The 12,865-nt window shown below is 22.2% G+C and overlaps 1 protein-coding gene across 2 annotated transcripts; it reads right to left on the reverse strand.

Annotated features, from left to right (window-relative positions):
* Positions 1 to 1,849: 1,849 nt before the first annotated feature.
* LOC100870303 (uncharacterized) lies at positions 1,850 to 9,435 on the reverse strand. 2 transcript variants are annotated; one of them, XM_012484949.3, is made up of 4 exons: positions 9,273 to 9,435; positions 6,004 to 6,174; positions 2,321 to 2,651; positions 1,850 to 2,129 (listed from the first exon to the last, which is right to left on the reverse strand). In XM_012484949.3, exons 1-4 carry the CDS (start codon positions 9,291 to 9,293, stop codon positions 1,945 to 1,947), a joined length of 708 nt encoding a protein of 235 aa, XP_012340403.2. In that variant the 5' UTR covers positions 9,294 to 9,435; the 3' UTR covers positions 1,850 to 1,944. The 2 variants fall into 2 exon arrangements, with proteins under 2 accessions (XP_012340403.2, XP_086773400.1); XM_086917274.1 differs by having other exon boundaries at positions 9,127 to 9,356.
* Positions 9,436 to 12,865: the final 3,430 nt, after the last annotated feature.

Raw genomic sequence — 12,865 nt, forward strand, 5'->3', positions numbered from 1 at the left:
TAAATCATTAAAATTATTTAATTATTATTATTGAAGTAAAGACAAACAAAATGCATAAGTCTGCATTTAAGTCTGTAAATTATTTTGCTATAATAGTTGTCTTTCTTAAAATAGTAATTTATGAAAGATAAAAATTTTCATAAAAATTTATAAAATTATAAATATTTTTTCTAACAAGCAATTACTTTTTTTCATAAATTGTACTCATTTCTATATTGAAAAATTATTGAAAAAAATATAATACCATGTAAGAATTGGGAACAATCACAAATCTAAGTAATTGACTAGAAAAAACATCTAAAATAACATATATAAATAACAAGAACTTTTACTTCTTCTAATCAAAATCAACTGATCATTCTATTCTTCCAAGCTACTAATGGATTCAATAGATCTTCATCTGATCATCAATCTAGTATGTTTATTGCATCCTAGAAACATTAATGTAATACATCTTCCCTTGCTAACCGTTCTCTGTCAGTTTTAAATGAAGTCAAGGAAATTAACTTTAAATAGAGCGTTGGGACTAGCACTTTCAAAACTCTTGTAGCATCGATTAAACCGGCAACTCATCTTTCATGTCAGCTGATTTTAAACCACAATCCAAACGCATCTCATTCAATTACATCACGTTGATTTTCGTAAGTTATTATAGCACACGATCAAAGAGATATTTTGTTCTCCACTCTGCTCACCTTCACCTTTGCTTTCAATCGTTGGTAGAAGGACAAAAAGACTTATATCTGTCTTTTTTGCTTCTATAGAGATATGTCTTCAAATCAAATATATTTGATAAAAAAAATTAATTAAAAATTCCATTATAGTTTGCATTAAAAAAAAAATTTCGAATAAAATTTTACTTTTACATTAGCCCACTACACATATCATTTTTATTGTTTATACATTTCTTTTATATTATTTCATTCTTGTACTATAATATTCTCTTATTAAAAGTTAAATACTAATTTATTTATATATATAAATTTTCTTTTTTAAAATGATATATCATTAATTTTATTTTTATATAAATTTTAATATCAATGCACAAAATTTTTATTTCATGAAGTATTTATCAGCAACAATATTTCATATATAATAAATGATTTCAGAATAATTAATAATTTAATTATGATGATTTAATTAATAATTAAATTCCCATTAGAATGGATTTTGAAATAAGAATTAAAAATTATTTAAAAAATAATAGATAAAAATTTTTTTTCTAAAATATTTTTAAAATTTCTAAAATTTCAAAAAATTATTTAAAAAAATTTGTTTTAAATATAATAATTCTTAAATAGAACTTTAAAAATGAAATTATTAATTGTTTGGGTGTACTTAACTATTTTAATGCGTTGTGAAACGTCATCTGACAATTATAGTTTATAATATCAAAGAAAGCGTTCTCCTGAATAGCGTTAGATTCAGGCTTCCTAATAGCATAATATGAAATAACATCGATCGAAACGATGATATCCTTCATTATGCCTGTTTTTCTTTATGCGAATATTCTTTTTTATATATAAAAAATGAAATATTTTTTCAGTTTAATTTCCTTTTTGATGCATGTATATCATGGACTATATTAACGGACGATTTCATCAACTATGAGAAAATCAATAATTATACTGATTGCATTATAATGTTATTTATATAACGAACAAAGTTTTTAGATAGGTAATAATATTTCAATTATATTAAATATTTTATATCGATTGCATTTGTTTTTAAATTTAGATTAAATTATATATATTTTATATATTTATATATTTTATTTTTTTGCTCTAGAATAATAAAAGATTAAGAAACAAAAGGAGTAATAAAAGATTACATTATAAAAGTCACAATATATTAATATAAAAAGATAAAATTGTTTTTATTACAAAAGAACTAATCTTACAGGACGTTTCTCTCTCCTACATGCTAATAATAGGAATTGTAAAATCACTTAAAGGCTGGCCCGTATGTTGATGATGGAATTCGTGTGTTATAATTATTGCGAGTTCCAAAATTATTATAACTATTGTCTAATGAATTGGAAATTTGATTGGAAACAAATTGGTATGGATAATTATTACCATTATTGAATCCACTTCCATTAGGTGGTTGGTAATTATATCCATTGTTTCCTTAAAAAACAAAACATAATAATCAATTCTAATTAATTTAAAAACTTATCTTTTTTATTCTTTTCATAAAAATAAATTATAATCGAATAATAAAGTTCGAAATTTTATTATTTCTAATAAACATATTTGAGCAAGTAAGTTATCATTAATAATAATTAATCATTAATAATAGAATAAGAATCATAAACTACCTGAATTGCCTGTATTGTAATCTCCACCAGCATTATTACCATGGAAACTAAAATCTTGACTACTACCTTGATTATTATTATTATTATTATTATTATAACCATTGTTCTGATTATTGAATTGATCAGGATAAGTTGGGGTACCCTCATATCTTACATCTGCGTGGAAACCTGTCCTCCAATCAGCAGTGTAAGTTACTATTTGTGTCCTACCATCCGGTAATTGAACTCTATATTCTCCTCTTACAGTTTCACCATCACTGCTTTCGCGTCTACCAAAGTCATTTCCGGTTGCTTGATCCTTTACGGCATATCCAAATTCATAGGACATTGGCTAAACAAAGAAACAATATTTATTTTATATTATAGATAATATTGATGATGCGACAAAGCAAATTGATATTTTAATTTTAATTTTTTTAAAATATTAATTTTGAAAGAAAATATTTATAATAAATTATAAAGAAAATATTTTTTTATTTTCTCAGTAATTTAATAGTGAATGCAGAAATTAAATTTACCATCTAAAACGATATATTTAATAATTACAAAAAGATCTTCATTTCTGCAATCATTTAAAAGAAAATTTAACAGATTTAATCAAGGAAGAGATAAATTTTAAAATAATCCGATAAAAACGATTAGTGAATGATGCATTGCCACAAGTATGTATAAATTTTGCACATTTCAAACTTTATTATTAAAAAAATAAACCAAAATGTCGAATATATATTGATTAAAAGTGTTTCTTTTATATTTTTCTATCATTATTATTTCTATTTGCTATTCTTATCTATGTTATTTTATAAGTAGTGTCTCAATATAAAAATTAGAAATTATATATATATATATTATATATATATAATATGTAGATATAGATAGAATAAAACATTTTTTCTGATTATTTGATTAGTTTTTTAAGTTCTAAAGCAACTTTTAATTTAAATGATTACCTCAATGATTACAGCAATATATAAACAATGGAGGCGTTATACACTATAATTTTTACTGTACCATAAATATGCGCAAATCTTATTTGCATGTTAGGTGCTGATCAGAGATGTCGAACTTTCTACTAAAGTGATTTCTCAGATCGTTGCATTGAATGTTTTCTTAACCTAATTCAATGATTTCGTTACTGAACTATTGTCTTGTAACATACATATGTAACTTGATAACATGAAGATGCAATTAAAATGATTAAAACTATTTATTTTTTTGACAAATTATGTGAACTTGTATTATCTTATTTTTCTGTTTATATAATAAATTTATATGAAAAGTATTATTACTAAAAATTGATAAAAATATCTAATTACTTTTTGATATTATATTCAATAATATAAATATTCAATAAAAGAAAAACATTATTTATAATTATTCAATAAATCAAAACATTCATGATTATTTACTTAACAATTAAATTACAAATATTAATTAAATTATTGTTATATTATATTTATCTTGTAGAAGAAGAAAAGGTGGTGTAAATGCTCGAATTATATGATTGAACTTTCTTCAAAAAAAGAAATAGAGCAAATGAGAGACTGAAAAAGAAGGTTCTGATTTAATCTGGCTCACGCTAGATCATTCGACCCGAGGCTAAAATCGTGCAAATGCACATAACTGGACCGTTTAGATTCTCAAGACGATTAGCTAATCGGCAATAACGATTTACCTTAGATGATGCCTGCGGTCGCGGTTCATCCTATTAATAATGTTACATCAGATTGCGTTTACATCATCGCGTAAGTAACAGAATAAATATATAACATTTCATGGTTGAAACTCGGGATTCCGGTATCAACACGCAATTTCCGGAACGTGAAATCATGTCATGGACACAGTTTTCTTACTTCTTTTTTATGTAAATTTCTTCCATTTAATTAAACGAATTCATTAAATACGTAACGTAATCTTTGCAAAACATTCTTTTGTACAATTTCAAATATATATGATTACATTTTTAGATTAATCTTATCGCATTTATTCTATATTCTTCACATTTGTCAACGTTCATCTTCTATTAAAACTCAGGGAAATTATACCAGTCAACATTCCTGATTTCATACATGATAAACTCGTTTATCTATATATGCATTGAGTAATGATTTCAATGGTTACGTGCTCTTAATAATCATTCATACGAAGAATTCGAGCTACATAATTTAATCGCAATCACACATCATCTCTTTTCTTTTGAACAATCAATCTCATATTATAAGATGCGTTATAATATTGTAGATATTTATTGTAGATCAACCGTAGCGAGTCTTGGATATACACTTGGAAAACATCAGACGAAGAATTATATGAATTTAAAAATATGATTCCATAAATATAATTACATATATATATATGTATATGTGTGTGTGTGTGTGTGTATGTTAATATCAATATTTATGTTTTAAAAAAAAAGTTTTTTTAGATGAAATTATTTTCAAATTCTCAATATTAACTTCACAATTATAGTTACATGTATTATTATATTGTAATTGTATTGATATAATTTTAACAGTATTGCAACGGCTTTAAGGAGTGGTTATTGTTCTCTGTTGTAATACTTAAAGTACTTGGAGCACATAAATTCTCTTAATCATACCAGTCGTTTCGTGGTTAATTTGTGGTTTAAGATAATTCAAATGATTCACAGCCATAATTCTTCTCTTGATTTAGTTAAGATGAATAATTACGATAAAAATTTAAAATATTAAATTTTTTCAAGCAAAAAATAAATTTTATATTTGTCTAATAAATTACGATAAATATTCTAAAAATTCTACAGTGTAATTTAAAGTTATATTTTAATCTATTTTATATGTAAACGTTATAGTAAAGAAAAATATGTCATGTATGATAAAATATAAATTGTAAATCATATATTAGAGGAATCTTGATCCTCCTCAAAAAATCAAAATATCCAGCATATATGAAAAGAGATGACAATGAAAATAAAGAAAAAAAATATTATCTGACTATGACTATCTGAATAAAGAGCAAAATCGATGCTCGATCAATCTATTCTAAATTTATATATCCAGATCATGTATTCAGTACTTAATAAAGTTCAATGTTACTTGTAGAATGAGCGTTAACCCAGATCTATTCATCTTTTGTAACCTTTGAGTTTATTATGAAACATTAACGGAAATGCAGAATAAATGAATCAAGTTAAAGTTAATTAAGTATCAAAATTAAATCATGATTTAAATCATTTAATCCTCCATATATTATTTTTAATATTGTTTCTATTATTTTTTAAATATTTTTATTATTTTATTATTATTTTTTTATTATATTAGGAAAATGTTGAGAATTATAAAAATTAGAATAAAACAAATATAAAATTCATTAATAAATTGTTATTCAATGTTTTCTTCTAATATTGATTTGCTAATAGCAAAATAAATTTCCTTAGACTTAGTATCAATCGTTGAAATAACTGTAATTCAATTTTTATCGCAATAGAAAACTCAAACAATTAAGATGAAAATGTTTGAGCAATCAATCAATATATTAAATATATAAAAAAAGAAATTTTAAATGATAAGAAATAAATTATATCTAACAATATATCTGATCGTTCTATAATTTTAACCAATTCGAATGAATAATCTGAGTTATTAAACTGTATCGTTATTATAATCAAATTATAAATTGATTTATTTTAAATCATTTAGATTTACCTGATCGACATAATCATTATCGTTTCCATTGTCGTAATGATGATTACCAAAACCATTTCCACCTGATGCTCCATGATTATTACCAGCATAATTCCTTGGGACACCATATTGAGTGTTCACTGTAGGCTCACATTGCACGATTCCTATGCTCACCATTAGAGCGAGAGTTAACTAAAAATTAAGATCTTATTAATTACATTAGATATTGAAGATTATCTACAGCCATTGTTTGAGGATTTTTTCAGAGATCTAGTATACTTGTAGTATCTAGTAATATTTATTGATACGCTAAAGATTATTTTAGAGGATAATATTTCATAAATATAACAAATATAACGATCTTAAAAGAAAAAAAATTATAATGGAATAATAAACACAGCAATAAAAAAATATTAAATATTACTGATATTTGATATGATAAAAGCTGAAAAATCTTAATATCAAAACCTTGATAAAACCTAATCCAAGTATTAATTTATTTTATTTTTTAATAATAATTATAATATCATAATAAAAAAAATAGTAAAATATTAATCTTATAGATATCAAATGAATTCCCAAGTGTACAACAGATACGTTGAAAGCGCGAGATGATCAAGACAGCTCGCATTGCGTAGGCGAGAAATTAGAGTCATGAACCATCGTTTTCCTTCTGTCGTGAGAAAGTTTCTAAGATATTGCATCATTACACCCCGTTCAAAATCAGCGCTAGATTAAACACGATTGCAGAAAAGGAAGAGGAAAAAAATAAAGAAAAAAGGAAGAAGAAATTAAATGCTTTTGTTAAACTTGCGGCCAATATCTCATTAAGAAAATTTATATTATATTATCGTTTCTCATATATGAAAACAATTTTTTAGAACTTGATCATCGCATAAGTCATGATTATTATTGTGCACCAAACAACAATTAAGACATTAAACACAATTTCCTCCGGAATGAATAAAAAATAAAACTTTCATTCATAAATAAGTCAAATAATTATATCAATTATATCAATTATATAGGTATTGTTTTTAATTAGATATATATAAAATGTAAAATTTCTAAATGTTATATGAAATATTTTAAGTAGCTAGATATTTATATAATAATTAATTACTATATAATATTGATATATTATATAGAAATAATAACATTCATTACGTTTAGAATATTCAAAAATTATTATATCATATTTTCATAAAGAAAAATGTGAAAAAAAATATTGTTTTTCTGAAGAAACAGAATTTTCGCTTTAAAAAATAAAGAATTGTAAAAGATTTTTTAAATTTATTTATTTATTATAAATAAAAATATTTTTCAATTGTCAAGATACAATATATAATATTGTAATTAAAATTGAAAAATAAAAATCGATAAATTGATGAAATACAAATTCAAAAACAAAAAAAATGAAAATTGATAATATTTTATTAAAGAATCTATCTTGTTGTATTATCATGTATTCAATTCGTATATTATATTAGATATTAATTATAAAGAAATTAATCTATCTATATGTATCCATACAAATTAACTTTATAATGTACAAATCTTATATTCAAGATCAATAAATAAAATTTCTTTGTTAATAGAATCTTATCTTTAATATTTTTTTACATCAGTGAAAGAAAAAAGAAATAAATATTTGGTAATAAATAAAAAAATTTATTATTAAAAACAAAATTTCTTATTATAAATATATATATCATGTTTATATTGTTAGAAAATTAAAACAAAGAATCCAAAATCGTTGAAAATAAATTTTAATAATTAGCGAATTATTTAAATAATTATTTAAATTAAAACGAAATTATAATTGAATTGAAAAGAAATAAAAAATGCAAAAAACAAAAATATTATTAATCAAAGCTATCGAAGCGCGCATGTATATATTTATTTAAGGCAAGGTTAGAATAGTTACACGTAAACGAATTATGAAATGCGTATGTTGTTATTTATATTCCTGTGTAAATCGTACGTGTCTGTGCTGCACTCACAGATATGATTACACGAAACTAAATGCACTTATATAATGAAATAATAGTTTAACTGTCAATAAGATAAGTCATGCAACAATTGATGAAAGATGATTAATATACCTCTTATACCGGGAAACATTAAAATAAAATAATATTAATGTAACTTAATTAGATTTGGATAATTTTTTTTATAAGTAATCATAATGAATTAATATTGACAATGGTTAAAATATTTAAAGTTAATAAATTAGAGCTTCGGTATTTACTTACTTAGATAAAATAGTAGTAGAAACTTTAAAAGTTTAGATTAAGCTTATAAATTTATAAGTTTATAATATTAAGAATTTAAAGTTAGAAAGAGTTCATTTTATTTATTTATTTCATTTCATTTATTTACTGAAAGTGGATTGTAAGATTAATGAAGAAAATGAAAAAATTATAACGATTTGAATTAATTGTATTAATAATGTAATTAATTGCATTAATTTGTAAAAATATTAATAATTTTTTGAAAAGATTAATGATTAAAGTTTATTACTGATTAAAGATAAATAAGAAAATGAATAATTGTAGATAATGAATATATAAAGTAATACTATAATTTGTTTAGAAATATAATGAGATCGCATAATTTTTAGTTAATTTTAATGAAAAACTAAATTGTTTCGATTACTTAAATTATACTGATTAATTAAAAAATAATTTACGATCACGTTAAATTTTTGAAATTTTTGAAGTATAATTTATATTATCCTAATAGAAATTATTAAAACTTTAGAAAATTAATAATTGCCGTAGAAAATTTTTCATAAGCATTTAACATTAGTATTACATGCAATTTACCAATTTCAGAATTAAATAATTATCCAAGAATATTAATGAAAATACTCATTAATGTATCAAAAATATTAGAATATTAAAAAATTAAAAAATTTATCAAAAAATGTTTTAAATAATTAAAGAATTCGAAGTTTAAATAATTAAATTTAAAAAATGTTTTTATTATTTAAATTTATTTTAATTTAAAACTATCTTTTACTCTATAAAAAAAATAATTTTTTTTAATTCCAAAGTAGAATAAAAAAATCACTTTTTTTGAATAATTATTCACTTCCAATTGCTGAATCTATCAATCCAAATTAGAATTAACTCCTGTTACCATATATATGTATCTTCCACCAGTAGATCACCCAGTTCCTTAAATCACTATTCAACGGAACACGCAATATCATAATTGCCGACGCAAGCATAGCACCAGTACCAAAGATTGTAAAAATTCCACTTGTCAATGAATTTCCTGATTACCTGTCGCACCACTCTGTCCATACTGTTTGAGAGTACTCAGAAAACTAGAGCACCGTGTGGAATGCTGAATTATAGTGATGTTTTGCCTTATACCTGGCTTATATAGAGAGCTCACCTACGACTACAAAGATTCATTTCCTGTCGAGTATGGATCCTCCTTCAGCAAGAGGAGAATCCGCGTGAATCTCCTCGTGTATAAAACTGGGGATCTCTCCTTGTACTCCAGTTCACATAGGAACGCCAAGCGTGTAGAAAATCCGCGCTTTATTTCCCATTGTTTAACTAGCAGCATGCGCGATTTTGGGACGGCACTGGTATATGAGAGGAACGCATCTTTTTTCCAGAGCGGAGAAAGCTGGTTACTTCATCGCGTGGGATAGCCTACCAACGGATCTAACTTAAGTAGCAGGACTAATTAACCAATCGAGGCTTAATTAAGATTTAGGACCATTGTCCATTTTTTTAAACCAAAAATCAAATAATGAAATAATGTATAAAAATTACTTGATATATATTGGTATAATAAGTAATTTAGAAAAGATCAGATCAAATTTCTTTTTCAAAGTTAATAATAAAATTGACTTAAGTAAAAGAAAAAAAGTGCGATAAAAAGAATAAGTAAGATCACCTTTCATAATCATAATATTAAAACATAGAATTCAATTCTACAAATTAATTAAAAAAATATTTAAAATAAAACAAATGTAGCAATGTTGGCGCTTAAATAAGATAATCTTATAATGTAACTTTAATTTTTTCTTCATATCCGCCTTTTAAGAGAGAATTATTGATTTAATATTACATTATAGGAATAAAGAAATATTGTAACTTGTGAGTAATTCCACGTTTAATAAAATTGTGATAATGAAAATATAATTTAAAATATGTGCATTAGAAAAAAATTAGGGTCGAGGTTGATGATGCAAACTTGATCTGATCTATACTAATTTCTTGTCAAACTGATTTATGAAATAAATATGCATTAAGATGTAAATATTAAAAGAGACTGCTATTTGATGAAACAAGAATTAGGTGAGATTATATGATAAATTGATTAGTTAATTATAAAGATAATTAATGATTAATTAAGATAATTAGTAATATATGATACTACATATAGTATTCAATATGAACATAATGCCTAACAATACTAATTCATATATTATATACTTTTATACAATAATATATTAATATTAATTATAATATTATTATAAATATTACGTAACTATAAATAATTTAGTGTTGAATATTAAAAATAATATTAATATAATATACAAATATTAATCTATAGTAATATATAATAATCTATAATTAATCTTAATTAATATTAGTAGTTTACATTAATAACATGCTCCTAATATATTAAAAATATTTTGACAAAATTGTATAATTTTTTTCAATTAAAATTATATTATATCAAAAGAAGATTTATTTACTTAATGGTCAACATGTCGCAATACATTTTAAAATTAGTAAAATCATATATATATATATATAATAAGATATCTTTAAAAATAATATGAACCATAAAACATAAATATATAATAATGAATATTGACTGGTATGAAATCAACAACTGATTTAGAAATAATTTGTATTTGTATTTGAATTATGTTATAAAATTATTACGAGTAATTATTTCATTATTCTTCTTCGATTAATGAACAGATATTTTATTTATTTAATTCATTCATAAGAAACATTTAGAAATTCGTTTCATTTTGTTAAAATTATAAAAAAATAATTTCAAGTGATATATTAATATAATAATTGCTATAATAATTCAAATGATATATTAATATAGTAATTACTATAATAATTAATTTTAGTAATTTATGAAATTCATAACCGATGTATTTAATCGACTTCATATGGTATAACACAAGAGTGATGTAATAAGGAATTTAAATTAAATCTATTAATAAGCACTATCAAAAAGAAGTCTTAATTAGAATATAATAATTCTTATTTTTAAAATCTAAAATATTATGTTTAATAATATTTTAACTCTAGATTCAACATAATTGAATTATTAACAAAATTTTTTAAGATTATTTTTCATAAAATTAAATATCTAATAAAATTTTCAAAATTAATAATATATTTCTTTAGAAGAAATATATCTTTCAAACATATATGAAATAATAGATAAATATCGATAATTTTTTTGTAAATTACAAAATTAGAACATTAGGATATTATTTTAATTTTTTTAATCATCTACAATTAAGAAAAAATATTTTTCATGTCTAGGATCTGCTTAAAATTATTATTTTTTTTTTTTTTTTAGAAAGGTAAACGGGTATAACGGGATTAATAATCGTTGATCATGTTTAAGACAATAGGCATAATCATGAACTAACAATCTAATCCGTTAGATCAATGAGTCAAATGAAACTTAATCAAGACCGCTTTATTGTTTATTTAGTGTGCGAATTCTCACTTTCGATTCCTTTCGTAACCTTTTCCTGATTGTTTGCCGTTACGTGAACGGAAACAATTGCATGCGATAAACACGTGCTCCCTCTAGGAATTATTTGCTTCATTAACAATGTTTCGAAGTTGTTCAATTCAAGTACATACAAATTAAACATAAAAATTATAATTATTTTTTTATTCAATCAAAGTTTATTTATTTATTAATAAGAAATTTTATATATACGAATAAAAACTTTTTACTGTTTCTTTGATTTTTTTTTTTTTTAATATATAATAATTTAATAATAAATTTGAATAGTAACGTTAGATTGTCTTATTATTATTTATTCAATTGTTAATTAAAAAGATTTTTAAAATAACTTCCTTCGACAAGTTTTTTTTAATCATGATAAATAAACTTATAATATAATCAAGTGATGTCCTAATTTCATTTTAATGTTGTACAAAATATAACACAATTTAATCTATCTTTTCTTTTTCGCTTCTATTTACATACATATTTACATGCCAAGTTGATGCTATTTGGTTTTTTATGGAATAATATGAATAATGAAAGATATTTTAATGAGTAACTAGTTCTAATTAATTAGCTAAATAAAAGATTATTATTATTATGTTATATATTATATACTTTCTTTAATTTTGTGTTTTACTTTTAGATCTTTATATATATATATAAAGAATTAATAAAATAAAATAAAAATAAATAAATAAAAATGATGAGGAGAAAAGGAAAATAATTGTTTTATATTTATTTTAAATGTAGTAATTAATATTATGAAAAGAACTTTCATAATGTTAAAATTTATGTTCAAAATTGCTTTCGATTTTTTTTTCTAAAAAATGTCAATAATAGCAATTACAAAAGTACGAACGAAAGAAATAGTAAGTAACAAGCATAATATGAAACGAAACAATGCTGCATATAATATCAATATTAAATTAATACTCTTTCATATTAATTTATTTTTAAAATTTTTAAATTTTGCATTTTTACTTTTTTCTATTTATTTATTTTTGTATTGATTATTTAATTTTTATTTCTATAATTTTGTATTTATATATATTTTATTTTTTATTTCTACATTTTTACATAATACTTTTAATACAAACTTTTATTTCATAATTTAATTGTTTAAAGTGATTAATGTTTA

This window comes from Apis florea, unplaced genomic scaffold, assembly GCF_048593485.1.
Source record: "Apis florea isolate Af1SG1 unplaced genomic scaffold, ASM4859348v1 contig_2201_pilon, whole genome shotgun sequence".
In the NCBI taxonomy this organism is placed as follows: Eukaryota; Metazoa; Arthropoda; class Insecta; order Hymenoptera; family Apidae; genus Apis; species Apis florea.